This window comes from Sorex araneus, chromosome 1 (assembly GCF_027595985.1).
Source record: "Sorex araneus isolate mSorAra2 chromosome 1, mSorAra2.pri, whole genome shotgun sequence".
NCBI lineage: Eukaryota > Metazoa > Chordata > Mammalia > Eulipotyphla > Soricidae > Sorex > Sorex araneus.
In genome coordinates, this window is record NC_073302.1 from 333,571,916 (window position 1) to 333,597,142 (window position 25,227).

Sequence of the window (25,227 nt, forward strand, 5' to 3'; positions counted from 1 at the left end):
AAATATACGTTGGAGAATCAATCACACTTTATTGATAGCTACTTAAAGAGCTTCTCTATATACAGGACTCACTAGCTTACAAGATGAATTATTCAGGTAGGTGAAGTCTCTGTGGAAACTGAGAAACTTCCTTCACAGATTGGTTGGGTTCAATTTGTCCACATCTGCACCTGGGAGTGATTGGTGGGAGATTCAATCCAGTTGTTTGCTCTAACTTAGCACCTTCTGTCTGCCTGGATCACCAGGAGAGGCAGGACGCAGAAACACTAAGGAAGCAGAGTTCCTGCAATGATTCTACCTGTTCTCTTAACTTCATCCTTGCCTATCACTCACAGGACTGGATTTTAGAGCATTTCTCTTGTCTGAGGCACTAAAGTCTCTCTAAGTGAACTCAAAACCTTGTGGTAAGTATCCAGCACAGCCTGAGCAGTGGGCCTTTCTGCGGGAGTCTGGCTCTTACATGCCTTATGAATATCAAACAAATGGAAGCGGACCATATCACTCCCTTCAACGTGTCCCAAAAGGAAACTTGAGACATCTGGAATCTTCCAAATATCAACCTTCTCGTCATACGGAGGCATGAGGTCATCCTGAAAAGGCACATTTTCCCCATGGGGCCACAGCTGCTCTGGGGCCACAAAGTCTCCGTGGAGCTGCCTGTGGCCACACTTCACCAGTGTCCCGGAGCTGTGGTTCACCAGGGGCAGGGCGTCTAGGTCGTTGGCGACGATGCTGAAGTTACTGGTCAGCAAATACTGGGACAGCGTTTTGGGCAAATCATTGGAGTCACACATTACCCGAGTGCCCACGGGGCTGTGGTGCAGGTAGTCAATGATACTCACGTAAGCGATGGCCAGTTGCAGTCGCTGCGGCCACGTGTTCATGTGCTGGTACTTGGGAAGGTTCAGAGTCTCTTCCAAGTTGCTCAAGGAGCCTAAGGGGTGGTACTCAGTGAGAACAGTGTTGTCTTCCTCACAGTAGCCAAGCAGTGTGACAACATGTTTGCTCTGTAGAGATTTGAGCATCTGAAGTCCGTGCAGGAAATCCTCTTGCATTTCCAGACTGGTGAGGCGTGAGAGAGCAACTTTGCGTTCCTTCCACTCTGACAGAAAGACCTAGAACAAAACCACAGAGGACATCACACTGAAGCATTTACAGTCTACATCAGTGACAGAAGCAGCTGCCATGATGCCCCAGACACGTGTCCTGTTATATGCCTCCACAGTTCCGCAAGAACAAGTCTTGCTCCAGATGGGGTGACTGGTGAGTTCTATCAAACCTTCAAATAAGAGTTACTGCCTTTTCTCCTTAAGCTCTTCCAAAATAACACACAGGGATCTTTCTTAACACCTTCTATGAAGTAAAGTTATACAAATGTCCAAAGCAGACAGAAACACTTCCAGAAAAGATAATTTCAGACTAATGTCCCTGATGCATATTGATGCAAAAATCTTAACAAAATCCTAGCTAATTCATCAACATATCAAAAGAATCATACACCCTAATCAAGTGGGATTCATTCCAGGGATGCAAGGATGGTTTAACATACGCAAATCAGTTAACAAAACTGTAAACACATTAGTAAAAAGAAAGGTAATAATTATATGATCAGATCAATAGATGCAGAGAAAGCCTTTGACAAGATTCAACATCCATTCATGATTAAAGACCTCTACAAAATAGGGGTGGAAAGAACCTTCCTCCAATATAATGACGGCCCTCTATACTATGCCCACAGCTAGTGAAAAACTTAAAAAAAAAAAAAAAGCATTCCCTCTGAGATTAGGTACAAGACAAGGCTGTAGACTGTCTTCACTATTACTCAACATATTATTAGAAGTCCTAGCTATAGCAAACAAGCAAGAAAAACAAATCAAAGGAATCCAAATTGGAAAAGAAAAACTCAAATTATCACTATTTACAGATTACTTGAAGATATATTAGGAAGACCCTAAAGAGTTCACGAAAAAGTTCCTAAAAACAATGAACGAATATAGCAAAGTAGCTGGCTACAAAGTCAGTACACAAAATCAGTTTCATTCTTTTTTTTTTTTTTTTTTTGCTTTTTGGGTCACACCTGGCGATGCACAGGGGTTACTCCTGGCTCTGCACTCAGGAATTACCCCTGGCCGTGCTCAGGGGACCATATGGGATGCTGGGATTTGAACCCGGGTCGGCCGCGTGCAAGGCAAACGCCCTACCCGCTGTGCTATCTCTCCAGCCCCAGTTTCATTCTTAATATACAAAGAACGAATCAGAGGAGAAAATGATAAAGGAGTCGATTGCATCCCAAAACATCAAGTTTCTAAGACGTGGGAGATCTAATACTGTAACTTTAAATCACTTAAGAAAGAGAAAGAAGTAGATCTTAGGAAATGGAAAAATAGCCCAGGCACATGAATCAGAAGAATCAACATTGTTAAAATTACTACAGTATCTAAGCTATTATATAGATTCAATGCAATCCTCATCCAAATTTAGATGACACTTTTCAAGGACCTAGAAAAGTGAATAAAAGGTTTATGTGGAATCAGTAAAGACCATGAATAGCCAAAGTCACACTGAAAAATAAGAAATTCTGGCACTGGGGCAGCTGGAGCAATAGTACAGCAGGTAGAGTGTTTGCCTACATGCAGTCAACCTGGTGTTATACCCAGGTTCGGGGTTTTCCGTTCGCAGAAAGACCAGTTCCACACGTGGGAAAGCAAGAGCAAAGGACCTTCATTGCTAGCTCGAGTTAGGGTCCAAGTCTCATCCAACGCAGTGGAGTCTTGACAAGGACCCGAGCCTTATTACAGCAGGATTTTATATCCTTAATCACATAAGCATAGTTAGAGGCCAATGGTTATGCTTTGCAGGTTTTTCTAGTACCAGGCTATAGGATCGGACAACAGGACATGTCGCTTACTGATTAATGTAAGCGGGTAGGGCTGGGGCATGGGAGGGGGGGTCTTTCCAGTAACTCTAACCACAAACTTCTATGGAAACAGGAACACCAATCTTCGGGAAACAGAAATTTAGGCCCACTGCTTGCTTTGCTGAAGTGCAGCCTGTCATGACATCTTGTTCTGCCTCACTCCAGCCCTTCACTGGGTTCAATCCCTGGCATCCCATATGGTCCCCCAAGAACCGCCAGGAGTAATTTCTGAGTGCAGAAACAGAAGTAACCCCTGAGCATCGCTGGGTGTGAGCCAAAAAGAAAAAAAAAAAAAGAAATTGGGAGGTATTTCATTACCTAATTTGGAACTGTATTATAAAGCTATAGTGATCAAAACTACATAGTACTGAAATAAGATAGGCTCTTTGACCAATGGGTCAGAATTGAATACCCAAAAACAAAATCCCATATAGGTAGACAATTAATTTTTGATAAAGGAGCTGAGAACATGAAATGGAAAAAAAAAATCCTCTTCAACAAAATGGTGCTGAGAGAACTAGTAAGAAATTAAATCTGGATCCAGATATAAGAAACCCTTTTTACGAAGATGGCGCCGAAAGCCAAGAAGGAAGCCCCTGCCCCTCCCAAAGTCAAAGTCAAAGCAAAAGCTTCAAAGGCCAAGAAAGCAGTGCTGAAAGGCGTCCACAGCCAGAAAAAAAGATCCGCACGTCACCCACCTTCTGAAGACCCAAGACCCTGCAGCTGAGAAGGCAACCCAAATACCCTCGAAAGAGCGCCCCCAGGAGAAACAAGCTTGACCATTATGCCATCATCAAGTTTCCTCTGACTACTGAGTCAGCCATGAAGAAGATAGAAGATAACAACACACTTGTGTTCATTGTGGATGTCAAGGCCAACAAGCACCAGATTAAACAGGCTGTGAAGAAGCTCTATGACATTGATGTAGCCAAGGTCAATACCTTGATTAGGCCTGATGGAGAGAAAAAGACATATGTTCAGCTGGCTCCTGATTATGATGCCTTGGATGTTGCCAACAAAATTGGGATCATCTAAACACTCCAGCTGGCTAATCCTAAATACAGTTTTTTTCTCTACCATAAAAAAAATAAATAAATAAAGCTGGATCCATATCTCACACCTTATACAAAGGTCAATTCAAAGTGGATCAAACACCTTGAGATCTGTCCAGAAACTATAAAGTACAATGAGGAAAGGTAGGCAGAACATTCCAAGACTTGATCTCAAAGTTGTCTTCAATGATCTGATACCACCGGTAAAAGTAACAAAATAAAAATAAATAAATATTCTTCATCAAACTAAAGAGCATCTTCATGGCAAAAGAGACATGGGCGGGGCTGCAGCAATAGCACAATGAGTAGGGCGTTTGCCTTGCACGCGGCCTACCCGGGTTCGATTCCCAGCATCCCATATGGTCCCCTGAGCACTGCCAGGGGTAATTTCTGATTGCAGAGCCAGGAGCAACCCCTGTGCATTGCTGGGTGTGACCCAAAGAGCAAAAAAAAAAAAAAAAAAAAAAAGAGAGACACGGGCTACAATCAAAAGACTGGTAACTGAATGGAGGAAAATGTTTGCATTAACACATCAGATAAAGATTTGACATCTAGTATATAAAGTACTCAGAAGGATTAACAAAAAAAAAATTTAAATCTCATTAAAAAGTGGGGAGAGGAAATGAATAGATACTTCTCAGAGAAAGAAAAGCAAGTGACCAGTAAGCACATGAAAAAATGTTCTGCATCATTTATCATCAGAGAAATCCAAATCAAGATAACAATGAGATACCATCTCACACCAGTGAGAATGACACATATCAAATATACTAGGAACAATCTGTGTTGGTGGGAATGTGGTGAAAAAAGAACTCTTATCCACTGCTGGTGGGAATGCTGTCTGGTTCAATATTTTCCACTGTTTCCCTGTGGAAAACAGTAAGGAGAATTCTCAATAAACTTATAATTGAGCTGCCATCTGATGCAGCAACTCCACTTTGGGCCACCTACCCCCAGGACAGAAGAACATTCATTCAAAAGGACCTATGCACACCATTACTCAATGGTGCACTCAGTACAATAGCTAAAATAAAGAATCAACCTAGGTGTCCAACGACAGATGAATGGATTGTGAAGATGTGGTATACATGCACAATGGAATACTATGCAGATGCAAGGAACAATGAAATCATGCAGTTTGCTGCCACATGGAACTGGAAGACACGTTGAGTGAAGTAAGCCAGAAGAAAGACAAACACAAGATAATCTCTCTCATTTATCTGGGAAATATAGAATAACTGAATGAGGAGATTTAATGTTTAAAAGCAGGGATGCTTAGATCACCTTTGACCCCAAAATTTAGGGAAGAAAAAAACACAAAAGCAAAGAAATTAAGGGGGAGGGTGGGAAGAAGATGAGAAAGGGAATTAATGAGCAAACAGGGGTTGGGGTTTAAGTTATACTGGTGACATGGAAGCGTGGCATAGCCACATAACCAAAACACTTACTCAACAACACTGCAAACTTAAGGTTTGAGCTACAACCACCAGAACTCTGCAATGTGACAGGCAGGGGATGTGGTGGGTTGGGGTGGGGAAGGAATCTGGCAACAATGGTGGGGGAAGTGGACACTGGTGATGAGACTGATGCTGAAATATTATGCCTGAAACTCAACTATCATGGTTCTTTAATTAAAAAAAAATAATTAAGTTTTCTTTTAAAAGACACTATATCGGAGCTGGAGCCGCACAGCAGGTAGGGCGTTTGCCTTGCATGCAGCTGACCCGGGTTTGATACCCAGCATCCCATATGGTCCCCTGAGCACCGCCAGAAGGTAATTCCTGAGTGAGCCAGGAGTAACCCCTGTGCATAGCTGGGTGTGACCCAAAAAGAAAAAAAAAAAAAGACACTATATTAAAGGACGTGAATTGGAGGACTTTGATTATTTCTTCTGGATTTGATAGGTAGGTTCAATAATGGAACAATCCTGGGGGTGGAGTGATAGAACAGAGGGTAGGGTGTTTGCCTTGCACTCGGCCAATCTGGGTTCGATTCCCAGCATCCTATATGGTCCCCCAAGCACCGCCAGGGGTAATTCCTGAGTGCATGAGCCAGGAGTGATCCCTTTGCATCACCGGGTGTGACACCCCCCCCCCCAAAACAATGGAAAAACCCAAGTAACTACAGTTGACTCATAAACAAAAGCAAAACCTCAAAAAACAAATTTGAGGATCTCCACTTAAGGATCATAATATACATTAAGTCATTTTCTCTTTGACATGTTATTTAAAAAACAATGTAACAAAAACCAATGATATTCTTAGTTATAACTATAACTGGGATTGATGCTAAACGTTTTCTTATACTTCCCCCCTATGTTCTCTATATTGTATTATCCACCCTCAAAGGCGGAAAGGTTGACATCATGTATTTTTTTTATTGTTTTTGGACCACAGCCAGCATGCTCAGGACTTACACCTGACTCTGCACTAAGGGGTCACTCCAGCAGTCTTGGGTCACCCATACTGGGTGCCCAGGAATCAAAGCCAGGTGCCCTACCTGCTACAGTATCAACCTGGCTTCCATCTTAAAATTTTGATTTTTAAGCAAAAGGTTTAATGTTTTGACCAGCTACCTGGTCCTTTAGGAGTCTTTGACCCAAAGCCTATTAATTAAATGTGAATTTGAGGAACTGAAAGGACAGTACAATGGGTGGCCTGTGGGAAAGGGGGAAGGGCTTGGAATAGGGGTCAGCCGTCAGGCTCTTCCTTTGCATGTCTAAGATCCTTGTTTAATCTCAGGCACTGCTGCCAAAAAATAATAGTAAGCAGTTTCTCTCCTGACTCCTTGACCCAGCATTTGTCAGTGTTTTCTGACACCAGCCGGACCCACCTGCTGATTTTTATTTTTTTTTTTTTTTTGCTTTTTGGGTCACACCCAGCAATGCTCAGGGGTTACTCCTGGCTTTGCACTCAGGAATTACTCCTGGCAGTGCCTGGGGGACCATATGGGATGCCGGGGATCGAACCTGGGTCGGCCGCGTGCAAGGCAAACGCCCTACCCGCTGTGCTATCGCTCCGGCCCCCACCTGCTGATTTTTAGAGTACTCTGGCTCCTTGCATGGAGCCATTCACAGACAATGAAATGGACTCCATCCTGGGGCCTCAGCTCATCCCCACCTTTCTTACTGGAATGTTCTTCCTCAAATACCCACATGGCTCAATATGGCACTCTGGGGGCTGGAGTGATAGCACAGCAGGTAAGGCGTTTGCCTTGCACACAGCCGACCCAAGTTCGATTCCCAGCATCCCATATCCCCCAAGCACTGCCAGGAGTAATTCCTGAGTGCATGAGCCAGGAGTAACCCCTGTGCACTGCTCAGTGTAACCCAAAAAGGAAAAAAAAAAAAAAAAAAAAAGGGCACTCTGCCTCAGCCTTCTCACACCACCATTCACTAACCGACTTAATTACATGTTTCTTATTTTATTGCCTGATTCCCCAACTAGAAGTAAGCTTCAAAGGTCTTCACAATGAATGATGAACAACGGAATCTTTCAAAGAACCAATTACTGTTTTCTGGTTTTACTTCATGTTTTTTTTTTTTTGCTTCTGGTACCCCTGGCAATGGTCAAGGCTAACTCCGGGACCTGCACTCAGGGATCACTCCTGGGAGAGTTCTGAGACATTTGGGATGCAGGAATCAAACCCAGGTTGACCACAATCAAGGCAAGCACCCTGCTCGCCTTACTCTCTCGGGGCCTGTTTTGATTTATTGCATGGGCCTCTTGTTCTCCTATCTGACTCTTCCTTTAACGTGTCTTTGGATGGATGAGAAGCAACAGCAGGGCTGGCACTTGCCTCCACTATGCTGGAGGACACCTAATGGCCCCATCTTCCGGGAGACGGTGCCTCTTCCACGTGGAGACCCACCCTCTCCTGGACAACGCCTCAGCAGGAAGCTCAGAGGCTGAACACGGGGGGCCTGCACTCTCTGACATTCTCATCCCCCACTGTTGCCCCGACCCTGCAGCTGCCCTTGGACTTAGAGGAAGGGGAGCAGTTGTGGGCATGGAATCCACATGCGGAAGGGAAACACTGTCACACTTCACTGTTGGGCTCCTCCCAAAACCCTTTTCTGTGAGGGGAAGGCAGGGAGGCTAAAGGCCTATTAAGGGCTAGGACTGTCCTTTCCTTTCAAGGCCTAGACTTCCCCAGCTGCCCTGGGGGGGGGGGGCGGGCAGAGAAAGGAGCAGATCCCCCTCTCCAGGGGATCTCTTTCCTCCCCACCTAAGCCACCAGAGGAGCCCACTGGCATCATTAACAATATCAAACAAGACCAAAAAACATAGACTCGACTTATATTTCCAGCTGGGGACCTCTGAGCCAGAAGAATGCAGTTCGGTGGGCATCACGCAGGGGCAGGTTTATCAGAGAACTAGTTCTGAGAAACTGACCTTTAGTTTTCAGAGTAAACGTCATCTCCTCATCATGTAAAGTCTCCCTGTCTCTTCTGATTCCCCAAGTCTCTATTTTTGCTTTTTGGGTCACAGGGGTTACTCCTGGTTCTGCATTCAGGAATTACTCCTGGCGGTGCTCAGGGGACCATATGGGATGCTGGGAATCAAACTCAGGTCGGCTGTGTGCAAGGCAAATGCCCTATCTGCTGTGCTATCGCTCTAGCCCTCTCCAAGTCTCTTAAGACAGGATATATATCCATGACATCATATATATCCAGGATCTATATCTATCTATCTATCTATCTATCTATCTATCTATCTATCTATCTATCTATCTATCTATCTATCTATCCATCCATGTTCTGCTCCTTTTTACTTTATAATTTGTAATCATTCAAATTCTCTATAGTTTGTTAATAAATTTTGATTTTCTCTTCTAACTCTGTCTGATATTAATTTGTTTACCTCTCCAGCATCTAAAGAACCTAGATGGGGTGGGGAAAATTTTCCTCTGCTTTCCAACCTCTCTGAGAATAAAAGCTAGCATTTTATCAAAAGACCCATAGTTGCAGCCCCCGCCCACACACTGCAAATCACTGGGTACTTCTCACAAAGGAAATGCGTCTGTCCACCCACCCTTAATTGCCTCTGGCCTCTATTTCGTCAGTAAATCTCCGTTGCCAAGGAAACCATAACCAGAGAACACAGAGCAATTCTGGTTGCCATGAGACAAGGGCTCTTGGAGCTTCTACCTGAGAACTAAATTTAACCCATCGGCTTTTCTTTAGAAAAAAATAAATCCCATCAGAATACCCTTATAGTTTTGAAATATAAGATAAAATTGCTTACAATTCTTCACTTTAGCATAATTTATCAGTTTCATATTTTCTATGTAATACATAAATCTTAGACTTGTAAAAATATTATACTATGCCACTGTATATTTTGCCTTTTTTCATTTACCGTCATAAATTATTTTTTATGCTGCTTATATTCTATATCAAGTGGACCATAACTAAATAATTCCTATTGCTTCTAACTTTCAGTTCTTATAAACCAAGTGATATGCTTCTTTAGCCCGCTGGCTGTTTTCCTTCCGTTGGATTATTTTACGAAGACCAAGTCTCAGATGGCTCAGGGGTGAAGGGGAGACAGGTTAAGGGCCCTGCACACGTGCTAGGAGCCGCCTTCTCACAGGGCCACCCCCAGACCACAGCAGCCACTTACCCTCTTCACAGCTCCTTCCCCCACACGCTTCAGCTGTCTCACTTCTGTCTTCAGCTCCGCACAGGACAGCCAGGGCGAGCAGTTTCTCATCTGTCCCATTCTGAAGGAACCAGGGGGACACTGACTGGCGTCCACCTCAGAGCGTTGAGGGGAAAGGAAGAACCAGTCCAGGCCGAAGTAGAGCATCACGTTCATGAGGGCCATTGCAAGCAGCAGCCCCACCATGGGGGGCACTTCTCTCTTTGGGGGGCCTCTTCTACCATCCTGGGATTTCTGCTCCATGCTGTCATCCTCTGGGATTTCCCCAAATATAAAACAAAACAAACAACCTGTCAACTGATTGCCATGAGGGCATGACTACATGGCAAAGCCAAAGGTGACAAGGTCTCCCACCCGCCCGGCTTTCCTGCACGTGTGAAGGCCATCCTCACGCGCCATGAATGCGTCCATGCCAGCGAGCCACTGTCTATTCCTTCGAAGGGCCTCGAAAGCTCTTTTTAAGAAGAAAAGACTATCCTTCAGCAGGAGTGAAAGGTGCATTTGGGGGGAAGAGGAGAGGCCCAGAGACCCCAGAAACAGCAGACAGGTGGAACACCGAGGGACACAGGTATGGGTGATCACTGAGAGGGCACAAATCCCTTGCCAGCGGGCTAGATGTGGGCACAGGTGGGTGGCTGTGGCAGCAATGGGAATTCAGTTGGGATGGAAGCAGGGCCAGGAGAAAAGGCTCATCTAGTTGAGACAGAGGCTCCTTAGGTTACAAAATGGAAACTAAGAGCTGGAGAAATGGTCCAAGTCCAAAAGCACTTGCCTGGCAGGCAGCTGGCACAACACTGGAGATCCCTAAGCTTAATAGGAGTAATTCCTAAGCACAGAGCAAGAGTAAAACCTGGGTACTGCCAGGTGTGACCTAACACACCCAAGAGGTAAAAAGAAGAAACTAAAGAAAGGAACCTCCTTGACGAGGAGAGTGACTAATAAGTGGCCAGTAATAAGCAGCCAATTGACTACCAGGTGCAGACACACTGACAGAAGACAGCTGGTGAGAAGTTGTCCCCCATAACAAGACAACCTTGGTTGGGGACCCCTGGGCAAAACAGTTTAGAGCTTAGAATAAAAACGGTTTGCAAATGTGCACCCAGGAAAGACCAGAACAGGTAACAGGCCAAGGAAAATTGCACCCAAGAGAGACTAGGGAATAGACCATATTTTGAGAGAAAGACACACTTAACTGGGATACGGGTGCCCTGAGATTATATAACCTGACCCACAGCAGTAAGGCTGTTGCCATGGACAGACCGTCAGGGATGAAACTGAGGGGGCCCAGAGGAGAGTGAGTGCAGCAGAGACTGGGGCTAGGTTTACTGCCAGGCAGCCGCTGCAGAGTGTCTTTGTTATATAACCCTCAAAGAAGCCCACCACTGGTTTCTCCATGCTGGAACAACTGTTTCCTCCCTGGCAAGCAGGAAGAACAAAGGAGGATGGCTTCCTACTGAGCATTCTATTGCTTAAATGACATGTCTTACTTTTACAAATTTTAACAATGTCTCTTATTCACCTATAATCCACAGCAAAGGTAAACTGTATCTTATAGTGAGTAAAATGAAACATTGACTTTTTTTCTCTTCAAAAGCCTGTTTGCTAACCAAAATGTCAATTTTTCTTCCTCAGAGCTAGAAAAGCTGAAAATAATAATGCCTTATTATCCTGGGCTTACTTTTATTTGGCCATAATTTAATGTGTCCGTTTGGGTATACCAATGACGCAGAAGCAGTGCCGCGGGTCTCAGTGTGGGTCCGTGGTTCTGGGTTCTTCAATTATTTTCAACAATGAAAATACTGCATAATAGAAATGCTCAATTTTATTGAAAAGTAGAAGAGAAAGAACAGGAACCCCAGGTGGGAAGGAATTTAGCAAAGGACTAAGGCTTGGTTTTGTAGGGGCTGTTTTATTTTCTAATTGAATCACCATGAGATACCGAGTTACAAAGCTGTTCCCGGTTGGTGAGTGGAGTTGCTATAGGAAAACAGTCTTTGTGCTACAGAGGTCTTTGTGTTGCAGGAAGACAGGGGTTTTGTGCAAGCCCTTTTAGAGGAAAATTGGGCTCTTTGCATTTCTTTTCCATTAACAAGAAAGTTACAGAGAATGCCAGGCGCTTAGCGAGGGGTCTGGGCATTTGCCCATTAGTTTAGCCTCCCACTAAGCCTAAACTAGTCAGCAGATGTTAAAAAGCCACACATTTATCAGAAAGAATCAGGAATTCGCAGAAAGTCAAAAATGTAGGATGGGGGCAGCCATAAATGGGACTGCTAACAACAGCTGGCCAGGGGAAACTGAGGCTTCCACTCTCCTAACAGAGGTGGTTTTCTACCAAGTTCTATCTGAAGAGACAATTTCCTCTCTTCGACTGACTTCGGCTGCACCCCTCAAACACACTAGCTTCCTAAGAAACAACCAACCCATAGGTCATGCACATGTGTGTGAATATGTACAGCCACACTATGCGTGTGGTTAATTTGTCTGTCTGTCCTTACGCATGTATGTAGAATATAGAAATGTTAACGCTAAGATTAGAAGTAAAACTTCCCACTTTGATTTTAAGTTTAAAAAATTATTTTAATGATTCTCAGGTTATATGTTACGGCATTGAGGCTTTAATAAAATAATATCATAAAGCTAACAAAAGTTCTCAGATTCAAGGGATACAAATGCCAGCTAAGGCCATCATGTTAATTCTTTTTTTTCAATCTGGTGCTGCTGAGGGTAAATTGAGTGATATGAATAACAAAAACATTTCATTTATCATATTAATAAATTAGAAGATCCTGATACTATTAAGTGTATGGCAAAATAGAAGCTTTTATTCTGAATTTATTGTAAAAGATATTAAATATAACGAAATTATAGCCTAAAAATTAGAAAGTGAGAAAATTACTTTCTCATAGGTCTAATGCATTCCCAATTAAAAATTAGGCTGTTTTACAAATAAATCAAGGAAAATGTTCTTTGTTTTCACAAATATAATTCAAATGTTCTCATATATATATGTATATAATTGTATCTAAAAATTTGGTAATAACCAAAAGACTTCCGTTTGTTTAAATGTATATGTTTTGCGTTTAGAAATTCTCTACACACTCAGGCTCATAGATTTTCACTACGGACTGACGTATTATCTTTAGAGATCATGCTACGGAAATTCTTCTATCAACAAAAGGGTTAAATTTAACAAAAAATAATTTTTAAGGGTGAATAATTCTTTTAATAGTAAAGTACTATAATTGTGAAATGGTGAATTACTATCAAGAAAAATTGAAATACATATTTAAATGATTAAAGTATTAAGTATTGAAAAACTGTTGAAGTATCTTTCAGGCCAAATCAACTCCTATTTATCAGTTCAATTTATTAGCATTTCTAACCCTCAAGTTTTTTCTTTAAAATGAGAATAATATCTTCTGAGGCCACAATGAATTAAACTAGAACAATGGCAGATCATAACAACCATTACAAGGAATTATTAAAATATCTGACCTTAAAATACTTATGGCTTAAAAGAAAGAATAAAAAAAATGGTTTGAAAACTGTCAATTTAGTCTAAAACATACTAGTTTGGAGTCCTAAATTTAAATATAAGGCTTTCCTATTAGTGGAGTTTAATTATCAGAACTGGCTCCTGTTTAGCAAAACAGTGAAATGTTGCCCGGTCCTTCAATATTTTTTTACTAATATAAAGATAAAATACTTACTCTTCCCAAGCAATTTGATTTTGCAGAATTTTAAATTAAAATGGGGTTGACATAAAGTTGCTTGTACTAATTATTTCCAAGTCTAGGGTTCAGGTTTCCAATGCAATTAAGAGGCGAAAGAGTAAAACAAAGCCTTGATACACCTAGGAATATTTCATTTGCGATTTTGGGTAGCAAATTTCTAGAGCTATTTAGCAAAAATATGTGCTATTTCAAATACCACCTTGGTAACCTGAATTAGAGCATTGTAACCTGGTAAACATTTAGAGAATTATTAGATAGAGATACAAGTTTTTATGCATAGAGATGCATGTAAAAATATTAATAACTGAAAATAATTATAAACAAATAGATATCAAATTTTAGTATTAAGAATCCCAGGAAGGGGGGGGGAATAATTTTTTTTTCTTTTAAGAATCCCAGGAAGACTGAGAGACCCTCTCACTCCCCCTGCCCAGGAAAGTCTCCTCCCAAGCACATGCACTTGCTGACCCCCGAAACAACAGCTGCACCACAGGGGGTTTTCAATCAGCTCAGCAAGTCTCCACTGCTGGGTCACTGAGGGAAAAAGAAGAACCAGCTTTTGCAAACTAAACTGTAAATCAGTTTGTCTGATAAAAGAACTATCTCAAGGTCTGTCTATCTCGATGCCAGGTGTTAAGTCAAAACTGACTAAGAATAAGGAATACCTATAGAAGTATTTCCTGTAGCAACATACTATACAAGACTGTGAAGGAAGACTATAAAATCAACCTGTTGGAAATCTTGGTGCTGAAGCCAGGCATATTTGCATGTTGGAGTTTCATGGGAAGCATTTCCCCTTAAAGGTATTCTTAACGTGTAGTAGAAGTAGTAATGTGGTATACTAAAATTGGAAACGTCAAAGACAATCTTAAATGTTGTTTATTTCTGGGTATTTTGAAAACTCTGAAAATTGCTTTAATACTTTAAGAATACCTTGCAGGGTTATAAATAGCGCATCTATCTTACTTGTAACAGGTCACATTTTAAATTGCCCACAGAAACAAGGAGGGCAGGCAAAAGCAGACCCAGCCCCTCTCCTGGCTCCCTGCTTCAGCCCCATCGATCTGACTCTGGCATTCAAGCTGGAATGCCAGGGTGACAACTGATAAGCAGGGGCAAGGAGTTTGGTCCCTGAGCACTACCAGGAGCAACTGGTGCAGAGCCACTGAGCCGGTTGTGGCTCCCCAACAAAGATCACTGAAAGTGTTGGATGAATATAATTCATTTCTACTATGGGTTGTAGGGTATTCCTTCAGGTAATTTAATGTCCAAGCAATATATAAATACAAGGCAGGCAGATTGACAGGGAAGGGAGCTCAAGGCAATTAATTCCTGGGAAGCAATAAAACCACTAGCCCAAGGCTGAGGAAGCCCACCTTGCTGATTCAGAGGGATAAGACCTTTATCTGACACCAACACACACCCAAGCAGGCGGCCCCCTGGAGAGAAGCTCCAGCAGAACAAAGGCGAGGAAAGGAATTTCAAAGTAGACTATCAACTACTCCCCTCTGGAAAGCACCCTAGTAACAGTTCGCACCTAGGTGGAAAAGCCAACAGAGCAGTCAGCCCCTGTGGTGCCCACATCAACCCGCTGTCTCGGCTGCAGCCGCAGTGCCTGTGGTGCCCATATCTACCCGCAGCCGGCCACGGCCGCCGCAGTACGCTCCCTGCTTCCTGCTTCAGCTCTGGGATGTGCACCAGGACTCTCAGCCTTTGCGGAAGCCTGCACTCCTTCTCTTCCTTCCCGCTTCCTCCAAAACCTCCAAATAAAATCTGCTTTCGCTTCACTGCTCCCAACATTCTATTATGTGGGAAGACAATGACCCAAAAGTCCCGGGAAGGCCCTGGACAGCCTTTCCTTTCCTGCAAACAGCAATTCCTCGCTGTAGCCAGGGAGATGGGTACCGGGAACTGAGCCTGCTGCGCCCATGGGTGGATCAGGGGTGGCCCAAGGCTAGCGGGGCTGGGCTCCATTCCAGGGTGGATCAAGAGAAAAAGGCAGATTCCCTTCTCGAGGCTGAGGCTGCCATCGTTCCTCTTCACTTCATAGTCACTGGGGAGCCACCAGCTCCTGTCTGTCGTCTATCTACCTACCTACTTATAGATCTATGTATTTATCTATCCAAGTAATACATGTATATACATATGATGCCAAAGAAATTTTCAGGGCTTGTCCAGATTGTCAATTTCTTCTATTTTCATACATTCAGGATACTAATGCACCAAATAATCTATGGCTAATGGGTGTTATTCATCATGCAATATACTTATGTATTTATACCAATATATGTATGTATTTATAAATATCTATTCAAATGTTCTGCAGGTTACAGCCCATTTTATTTATTTTATTTATTTATTTATTTATTTTTTTGGTTTTTGGGTCACACCTGGCGATGCACAGGGGTTACTCCTGGCTCTTCACTCAGGAATTACCCCTGGCGGTGCTCAGGGGACCATATGGGATGCTGGGATTAGAACCCGGGTCAGCCGCGTGCAAGGCAAACGCCCTACCCGCTGTGCTATCGCTCCAGCCCGTTACAGCCCATTTTAAAGAAAATACCAGGGCTGTTCTAGCACACTGTCTACCAGCATTTGTTGTATGGGGAAAACCTGATCATGTATATATAATTATATATTGTACAGGGTAGATTGAAAGGGGGCTGGAGGGATAGCACAGCGGTAGGGCGTTTGTCTTTCACATCACTGACCCGTGTTCGATTCCTCCGCCCTTCTCCGAGAGCCTGGCAAGCTACCGAGAGTATCGCGCCCGCATGGCAGAGTCTGGCAAACTACCTGTGGCATATTGGATATGCCAAAAACAGTAACAATAAGTCTCACAATGAGAGACGTTACTGGTGCCCACTCGAACAAATCGATGAGCAACAGGATGACAGTGACAGACTGAAAGGGAGGAATAATAAGTTTAGCTTTTAAGAAATTTCTTTTCAGCTGACTTAGCTGTCACCCCCTAAGTACACGGTTTGGGAACTTGCAAACCATGGGATTACATGGAGGAACAATAGGCTGGGCCCTAAAGGAATGGTTATAGGTTAAAGGTGAATGGTTAAAGGTTAATGGTTAAAGGGACTCCTGCTGGAACCTTTTTTCTAACATCTGTGGCATCAGCTAGCTGTGCTGTGCTAGTGTGAACTTACTGGGCACCAGGATGTGGACCCTGTGGGCTAAACAAATTTTTCAGGTGCTTATGAAAGAAAGTGCTCTGGGGCACCAGGGTGAGTTTTTTCCCTAACAAAGACCAGGGCTGCTGTGAGCCCCTGCTCTGGCCTGGCAGACAGTCTGCCTGCTGCTGTCAATAGACTCCTCCAAACTCTAATATTCTGGTCTCTAGTGGGCTTTTGATCATGACCCCACAACAATATTATATATTGTATTCCTTATATATATGTACATTATATTATATTATTATTCCTTAATTACTTACAATTTAAAAATTTTGATTCTTAAGGACCCTTGGCTGCTAAACACATGCACAATCCAATGTCTAATCACAAAAGAGTTTCTTTTTATGCTCTTGCTAGGAGTCACCTGGCAAGGGCCAGGGAAGCTGACATGGGAGCAAGGGTCTGCTTACAGAACAGGAAAACTGCCAGCAAGAAACACCCTCCCAGGGCCAAACTCCCCTTCCTTGGGATGACCCAGAGCTGGACAGATGACAGAGACACACATCCCCGTCCCCAGCAAGGCACAAAAACAACTATGGCAACCAAGGTCACCTGGGGAGACCTCGAGAGAGAGGACAACAGGCAGAAATTACACTCAAAAGTCAGGGCATATCGAACACCCCAGAATATCTGTTATAATATTATACTTACTAGTTTATAGGCTGAATACTATCATATCTGCTAACGTTTTTTAAATGCTAACAGCCTAAAGATTACGGGGAAAGAATTAATCCTTCTCTGTCTGATCGCAGAATATACAAGACACTGAGGCTTTTAACTCAGGCTGTCATTGAGAAGCAAAGCATGACTTAGCTGGAAGCATTTAAGTCAGAGGCTGAGTATCTAGGCCCGCATGCAGCAAAAGGCTCTCATCTATCATTGCAGACTTCCCGAATGCCCTGCTTTAGTACATGTGTATATGGCTGTGCCCCATTATAACGAATTAGTACCTTGGAGTGAAGCAGAGAACCGTTTTCCACCCAAAGGCATCTGAAATGATGTTTTATTACATTAGTAAATTATTATCAAGAAGGGAAGGAATGGGTGCTCCTTGGGATTGGTGGAATCAACCCCACAAAGCTAGAATCCTGGAATACCATTAAAATCTGGATTCTTGCTGGGGCCAGACTGGGGAGGGCATTTGCCTTGCACATGGCAGCCTGGGCCGATCCCTGGCATCCCATATGGTCCCCTGAGCACCTCCAGAAGTGCAGTCAGGAGTAAGGCCTGAGCATCACTGGGTGACCCAAAAAGCCAAAAAAAAAAAAGAGAGAGAGAAAGGAAGGAAGGAAGGAAGGAAGGAAGGAAGAAAGAAAGAAAGAAAGAAAGAAAGAAAGAAAGAAAGAAAGAAAGAAAGAAAGAAAGAAAGAAAGAAAGAAAGAAAGAAAGAAAGAAGGATGAAAGAAAGGATGAAAGAGAAAGGGAGAAAGAAAAAAATCTAAATTCTTGGACTGGAGCAATAGTACAGTGGGTAGGGCAGTCACCATTCATGTGGCCAGGCAGGGCTCGGTCCAGCATCCCTGAAGTTCTCCTCAGCACCTCCAGGAGTAATTTCCCGAGTGCAGAGCCAGGAATAATCCCTGAACATTATCAGGTGTGGTCCCAAACCCCAAAATTAAATAAATACATGAATAAATGAATAAAATCTGGATTCTTGCAGGAACTAGAATGCTAATCTTACTGATGACTTGTTGCAGCATCAAGATGCCGTACCTCAAAAGAAACAGTGACCAAAACACAGAGAGAGCCCACAGAATGGGAAAGAATATTTACCCAATACCCATGTAGTAAGAGGTTAATATTCAGGATATATCAGACACTAGTAGAACTGTACAAGAAAAAAACCTCCAACCCCATCCAAAAAATGGGGAGAAACAATGAACAGGAGCTTCCTCACAAAAGAAATACAAATGGCCAAAAGGCACATGAAAAATGCTCTACATGCTAATAGTCAGGGAGATGCAAATCAAAACAACAATGAGATATCATCTCACACCACAGAGACTGGCACACATTCAAAAGAACAAAAGCAACCAGTGTTGGAGTGGATGTGGGGAGAAAAGGACGCTCTTTCACTGTTGGTAGGAATGCCAACTGGTCCAGCATTTTTGGAAAACAATATGGACATTCCTTCAAAAACTAGAAATTGAGCTTTCATATGACCCCGCAATACAGCTAGGGTGCAAAAAGCACAGTAGAAATGACATCTGCACCTGTGTGTTCATTGCAGCATTGTTCACAACAGCCAGAATCTGGAAATAACCAGAGTGCCTGAGAACAGACAACTGGTTAAAGAAACTTTGGTACATCTACACAATAGAATACTATGCAGCTGTAAGGATTATAAGTGGATTGTCATGGAGAGTATCATGCTAAGTAAAATGAGTCAGAAAGAGAGGGACAGACATAGAATGACTGCACTAACTAGTGGAATATAAAATAATATGAGACTGACATCCAAGGACAGTAGACACAGGGCCAGGAATATTGCTCCATGGTTGGAAGCCTGCCTTAAGAGCTGGGGGGAGAAGGCAGCTGGGATAGAGAAGGGATCACGAAGTCAATGATGGTTGGAGGGATTGTTCGGGATGGGAAATGTGTGATGAAAGTAGATAAAGGACCAACGTGATAGCCTCTCAGTATCTGTATTGCAAACCATAATGCCCCAAAGCAGAGAGTATGGGGGAAATTGTCTGCCACAGAGGCAGGGGGAAGGTTGGAAATGGGGTATGGGGGGGATAATACTGGGGACACTGGTGGTAAAGAATGTGCACTGGTGGAGGGATGGGTGTTCGATCATTGTATGACTGAAACTTAAACATGAAAGTTTTGTAAATGTATCTCACGGTGATTCAATTAAAAAAAGGAAAAAAGAAAAGATGCTGTGTCAGGTCTGGAAATGACACCACCACCCTCCATCCAGGTGGGACCACCTCCAGAAACAGACCACCATCACCCACCGGGAAACCCCCAAGGAAGCAGCACGCCCAGGGTACTAACAGGCCTCATTTTAAAACATTAAAAGGACGGAGACATGGGAAATCATCTTCTGACAAAATACTCCAAGAATGGGACATTCCCAAGGGTCAAATAATTTAGGTGTTAGAGTACGAAGGGCTAGCAAATATGCACCCAGGAAGGAAAACAGGACATGCAAAAATGCACTGAAGAACAGTATAAATGGTTTAGGGTCATTCTGATGAGGGGCAGCATGGGAAAGTGTTTCCGGACAGCATACTTTAAGGGTGTCTACTGACTGGCCCTGCTCTTCAACACTTGTTGGATGTCCTGATTCACAGTGCTGAAGGCCTCTAGGAACTGAAACACCGCTCAACTCTGAGAAGCCTGGGTAGGGAGCCACACTGCACTGAATACATGAGTAGTCTGAGACCATAGACACTACCCAGATGACCCTAAAGCTCAGACTATCCGTACATTTGTCTCCTTACATATGGGTCTCATTTTTTTCTTTTTATTCCTTTTTCCGTTGTTTAAATCACCAACAGATACAGTTCCAAAGCTGTTCCTGGATGGTCTTCAGCCACACCATGTTATAAGCCTCCACCGAGTCCTTTTCCCACCACCTTTGTTCCTATCTTGCTACCACCACCCCTAACCTGCCCCCACAGCAGACACTTTTCTTCTGTTTTGTTTTCTAAAACCAATCCCAGCTAAAATCCTCCACCAGTACCTGATTTTTAGAGGGTGCTTTTTGACTTTTAATTAATTTTACTTTTTTCCCTCTTCTTCCCTTCATTGATGCTGCTGTGATCACAAGGGGTCAGACACACAGCGGGATATGGTGTCCACACACTTAATTATGGTGCCCCTGGAGACTATAGGACCTGTCACAGGCTGCACTCTTCAGTCTGTGCTCAAGGAGGGCTGCGCTTCCTCTGGGGACTCACTGATGGCCTAAGGGCTGTGGTATGGCTGGAGACTGTTCACTGCATCACACACTTGGTGCCAGCAGGATCGGCAGTGCTACAGAATTGAAGTTGTAGCCTTTTGCTTGCAAAGCAGGGTCTTAAGCCATTACGCTATCCCTGGACTCTTCCAGAGAGCAGCTGCCGTCTCCTTTTACAATACCAAAAGTAAGCAGGCATCTTTCAACTTAGACCGTAGGTCAGGGACCTGTAAAATTCTTTTTCTATAATAAGTCAGAGAGCAATTATTTAGGTTTACAGATCAAAAGGCTGCACACCAAGTTAGTGGTGAAAAGCGACATGCTATATCACATATTGTTCTATCAGTTCTTGCCAAAGGGTGAAAACAGCCCTGGAGAAGACAAGCCAAGCGAATATGACTGTGTTCCAACAAAACTTTATTTGTGGACACTGAAACTTGAATTTCATATACTTTTCAAGTGTTGCAAATACTATTCTTTTGATTTCCCTCTAGTATTTGAAAAGAGAGGGGGAAGAAAAGGCATGCTTAAACCACAGTGCTTAAAAGGAGAGAGAGAGAGAGAGAGAGAGAGAGAGAGAGAGAGAGAGAGAGAGAGAGAGAGAGAGAGAGAGAACAGGAAGGGACAGGGGACAGGGTTGGGGGGGGCCGGGAGGGAGAGAATCTGGAGACACTGGCGGTGGGAAATGTGCACTGGTGAAGGTAAGGGTGTTGGAACATTGTATGAATGAAACTCAATCATGAGTAACGTTGTAATTGTGATATCTCACAGTGATTCCATTTTTTAAAAAAGCATACAACATGCTTCAGTGACAGGCAGTGGTGGGCAGTGCCCTGCCACTGAGGGTAGACCTAGAGGTGGGGTATAAGCTGGTTTTCCATTCTGTTCACTCCCTGTCCCTGCATCCATGCACTATAGGAATTATATGCTACGTAACTGCTGGCAATGTCCAGATTTTTCTCCACCTCACTCAGTTGTTCTTTTCAGGTCTGGGATGTCCCTAACGGGACTCCGTGCCCCCTCGTCTCCAACCCCTTCTCAGGGTCCCCTGTCTGACAAGTACAACTAGCACCTACTTTCTCAAGTCTCAGAACAAGTGATTTCTTCCTCCCCTAAACTCTAACCCAATCACCCACTCACTATATGTCCATCCAGCTACCCTGCCCTGTGGAGGCCTCCCAGCCCTCGCCTCTGCAAGACCAAGCAAGCGGCCTCCTATCTACTGGGACTCCTGCTTCTTTTTCACTGCCAAATCAATTCTCCACAAACAAAAAGGATCTTCCTGTTTCTTGAAGTGTTTCAAGCACAGGAAAAGCTCAAGATTAAGATGAAGGGAACCCATGCAACTTTGTCAACCAACAGTACAACATAAAGGTTGTTTTTTTTTTATTTTTGGGTCACACCTGGCGATGCACAGGGGTTACTCTTCGCTCTTCACTCAGGAACCACTCCTAGCGGTGCTCAGGGGACCATATGGGATGCTGGGAATAGAACCCGGGTCGGCCGCGTGCAAGGCAAACGCCCTACCCGCTGTGCTATTGCTCCAGCCCCTACATCATAAAGTTTTAAGTAGCTTTCTTTTTTTTGGGGGGGGGGGGGTCACACCTGGCGATGCACAGGGGTTACTCCTCGCTCTTCACACAGGAACCACTCCTGGCGGTGCTCAGGGGACCATATGGGATGCTGGGAATGGAACCTGGCTGGCCATGTGCAGGGCAAACGCCCTACCCGCTGTGCTATTGCTCCAGCCCCTTATGTAGCTTTCTAAAAGAAATAAAATATTGTATGTATGGTTGAAGTCCTTCCAGAATTTTCACGGTCCTGTCCTGCTCCCTTCCAGCCAGTAATCACTCCCAAACTGGCAGATACTTGTGCTTGCCATGAGGCTGTCCCTGGACTGTACAGCACCATTACCTAGAAACTTCTGAGAAACGCAGATTCTCGAGGAAAGACCTACTCAATTACAAACTCTTCAAGTTGGGCACTGATACATTTTTTAACAAGGCTGCCAGTTGATTTAAATGAATGCTCAAGTTTTAGGATCACTGATATATATAAGGGTCATTAACAATTTTTCTTTTCCCACATTAGAATGTTCCCGTAACATATAATACATATTTCAAGTTTTATAAGTGGTTTCGTACCTGTATTTCGCAACTCAATTTTTTTTTTAAGTTGAGTATCGTAGCTGCAATGTTTGTGCCATCCTGGTACACAGGGAAAACAACATTTTCAGTGGTGAGATGTGACCGTCGCTAGTAAAACAGCTTTGAGACCAGGTGCAGGTGCAGACGCTTCCCTCTGGTACAGGCCGGCTGGTACTGTACAAACGCAGTAATTCCCTGTTCAAAGGCACAGGGGTTCAGCCGCCAGCCCCAACGCGCCGCCCCGCCTCGCTCCTCACCCTGTCGGGTCAGTGGCCGCCACGCACAGGCGGCCCCACCTCCGCCGAACTCGCCGGTGCCAGCGTCCGGCCCGCGAGCGCTCGCCGGCCTCCCGCGACCCACGTCCGCTCTGCCCGCCGGGGCAGGAGCTCGGCTTCGCCCGGTGCGGGGCCTGTGACTGCCCGCGCGCCCCCGGTCACCTGTCGGCCTCGATCCTCTCCCGGAGCGCAACCCGGACGCTCCCGCGGCGCCGCCTCGCGGCTGAGAGGCGGGAGCTACCGTTCCCGCTCCCGGGCCTGAAGCGCGGCCGGGGCGGCCGCCACTGCCGGGAAGCCCCCCCCCACCCCGTCCCGACACCCGAGAGACGCAGGAAGGAAGCCTAACGGGAGGAAGCGGGCCGGGTCCGCCTTTCTGACCTCGAGTTCTCCGGCCGGTCCCGGCGGCCGACGCGCGCTGTGCGGGGGGGGCTTCCCCGGGGGCTCCGGGAAGGGTGGGCGCCGAGGCCGGGCGCGGGGTCCTGCCTACTGTGCTCTCCGGCAGCGTCTCCACGGGCCCGCCTCGCCTCGACCGGCCCGTTGGTCCGCCCCGGCGTCCGAACCGGGCTGCGAGCCCCCACACCCCCTCGCCGGCCACTGCCCCCACCCCGCCCCGCCCCGCCCGCCGGCGCCTACCTGGGCCCGGCGCGGCCTCCCGCACCGGCGCGGCCGGAAGCGCTGCTGCCCCCTGCCGGCCGCTCCCGCCAGCGCAGCCCGCGCGGCTGCAGCCCTGACCTGCCCGGCTGCACCCCCGACGCCCACCCGGGCCATGGGCTTGCCCGGCGGCAGCCTGACTTGTCCCGAGTTGCAGTCCAGACCTGCCCAACCGGGCTGCAGCCCCTACGCCCACCGGCCGGGCAGTGCGGGAGCCCCCGCCTTGTACAGCGGAGCTCTCCCCTAGCAGCCAGGGCCAGAGGCCGTCTGGAGAGTCATGGTCAGGGGCTCTGTCCTGGACGTCGTCCCGCCGCGGGGACGGGCGGGGATGCGAGCTCCGGATTGGTCCCGGGACAGACACCCCACCCCTGCTGGCAGCCTGGGCCCAGCTGGGGCTGTGGGGGCAGCCACCAACCGTGCCCAACACAGAGCTCCTGCTGCTCAGGTGGTCCCCCTGATGTCACTTGGGGTCAGATCCTCCTAACTACATCATCTTCCCGCCCCGTGACGTCGCCGGGTCCCACGGCTGGCTTATGTGAGGCGGAGAGGGGACGGTCACTTTTTCCCTACCCCCCTCTGCTGCGGACACTCAGCTGGGAAGACCAGGACTGAGAAAGTCTACCACGAGCTCGGCTAGGCCAGAGCCCCCCGCCCCAACAGGTGGGCGTCAGGCCCCACCTGGCCTCCCTTGGTCTTCTCAGTGGGGAGCTGACCCCAGCCACCCGATTTCTCTGGGAGTCACAGTCTCGGGTTAGGACAAGGACTTGCTCTTTGCAAGAAAGGAAAGTCAGTCCCAGGCCTTACCCAGGGTTTTCAGGGTTCTTGTCTTGCCTTGCAGAAAATAATTTTAGGAATAGACAAGTAGTGAAGTAAAACAAATTTTACTTGGAGGTTTTTGGAGGTGAGGAGGGAGGGAAAGCGAGAGTAATGCACTCAAGGGAGAACATGGGCTTCTCCAAGGGCACAGAGAGCCCCTAAACGCACCCCAGCATTATAAAAGCTTGAAAGTCCACATCTCAAGAGGGGAGACGTGGTGACACATGTGCTGGGCCACGTGGGCACAAGCAGCACTTGGGCTCAGGCAGCATATGCTCATCCTCGCTTTGTTCAAGGTGGCTCTTACAGGGTTTTCCCAAGCCACCCCAGGGCTTTGCTAGCTAGGAAAGTGCCCGTTGCTAGGGCTGTTGCCAAGGGGGTAGTTGGGAGTGATTTTCTTTCCTTTTCTTGATCTTTGCTCCTGATCTTCTCTGAGGGTGGGTCCAGCCTTCTCTGGTCTGGACTAGCTGAGGATTAATCTTGCTTTCTGTATTCACAAGGTGGGTCAGATTTAGGATTAGTGGCTTTATCACTTCCCAGAAATTTAATTGCCATGATGGGTGGGGGTGGGGGAGTGGCCTTCCTTAACCTACATGCCTACATCACCTGGACTCCTACTTTCTAGGATTCAAAAAGTAAGAACTAAGCAAGAGTCAAAGGCTGAGAAGGGACCAGGAGGGGCAAAGAAGCGGGGAAAGGTCACAGCACTAAAGTGAGGTATCTATCCATGCAGGCGGCAGATTAGAAAGTCCCGAGTGGCAGAGGTGGCCTGGGAGAAAGTGACCATCTCTTCTCCCCGCCTCCCATCAGCTACCTGTAAACCCTGAGCTCAGAGAGCCAGGAGGGAATCCTGAGTGAAGCTTGCTGTGGTCAGTGCGGA

General features: G+C 45.6%; 1 protein-coding gene and 1 pseudogene across 3 annotated transcripts; one reads left to right on the forward strand and one right to left on the reverse strand.

Moving 5' to 3' along the window:
* Positions 1-5: 5 nt before the first annotated feature.
* POMK (protein O-mannose kinase) lies at positions 6-23,628 on the reverse strand. Of its 3 annotated transcripts, none has more exons than XM_055136465.1 (4): positions 23,514-23,628; positions 22,603-22,800; positions 9,594-9,886; positions 6-1,115 (listed from the first exon to the last, which is right to left on the reverse strand). In XM_055136465.1, the coding sequence occupies exons 3-4, from the start codon at positions 9,873-9,875 to the stop codon at positions 345-347; spliced, it is 1,053 nt and encodes a 350-aa protein (XP_054992440.1). In that variant the 5' UTR covers positions 9,876-9,886; positions 22,603-22,800; positions 23,514-23,628; the 3' UTR covers positions 6-344. The 3 variants fall into 3 exon arrangements, with proteins under 3 accessions (XP_054992440.1, XP_054992433.1, XP_054992443.1); XM_055136458.1 differs by lacking the exon at positions 23,514-23,628 and adding an exon at positions 23,259-23,484; XM_055136468.1 differs by lacking the exon at positions 23,514-23,628 and adding an exon at positions 23,043-23,180.
* Positions 3,486-3,952, forward strand: LOC105942944 (60S ribosomal protein L23a-like; annotated as a pseudogene).
* Positions 23,629-25,227: the final 1,599 nt, after the last annotated feature.

Coding starts and splice junctions, on each gene's coding strand:
- POMK (XM_055136465.1), bottom strand. CDS start 9,875: ATGGAGCAGAAATCCCAGGATGGTAGAAGAGGCCCCCCAAAGAGAGAA. Junction 1,116..9,593: donor GGGAAGGAGCTGTGAAGAGG/GTAAGTGGCTGC, acceptor GTTTTGTTCTAG/GTCTTTCTGTCAGAGTGGAA.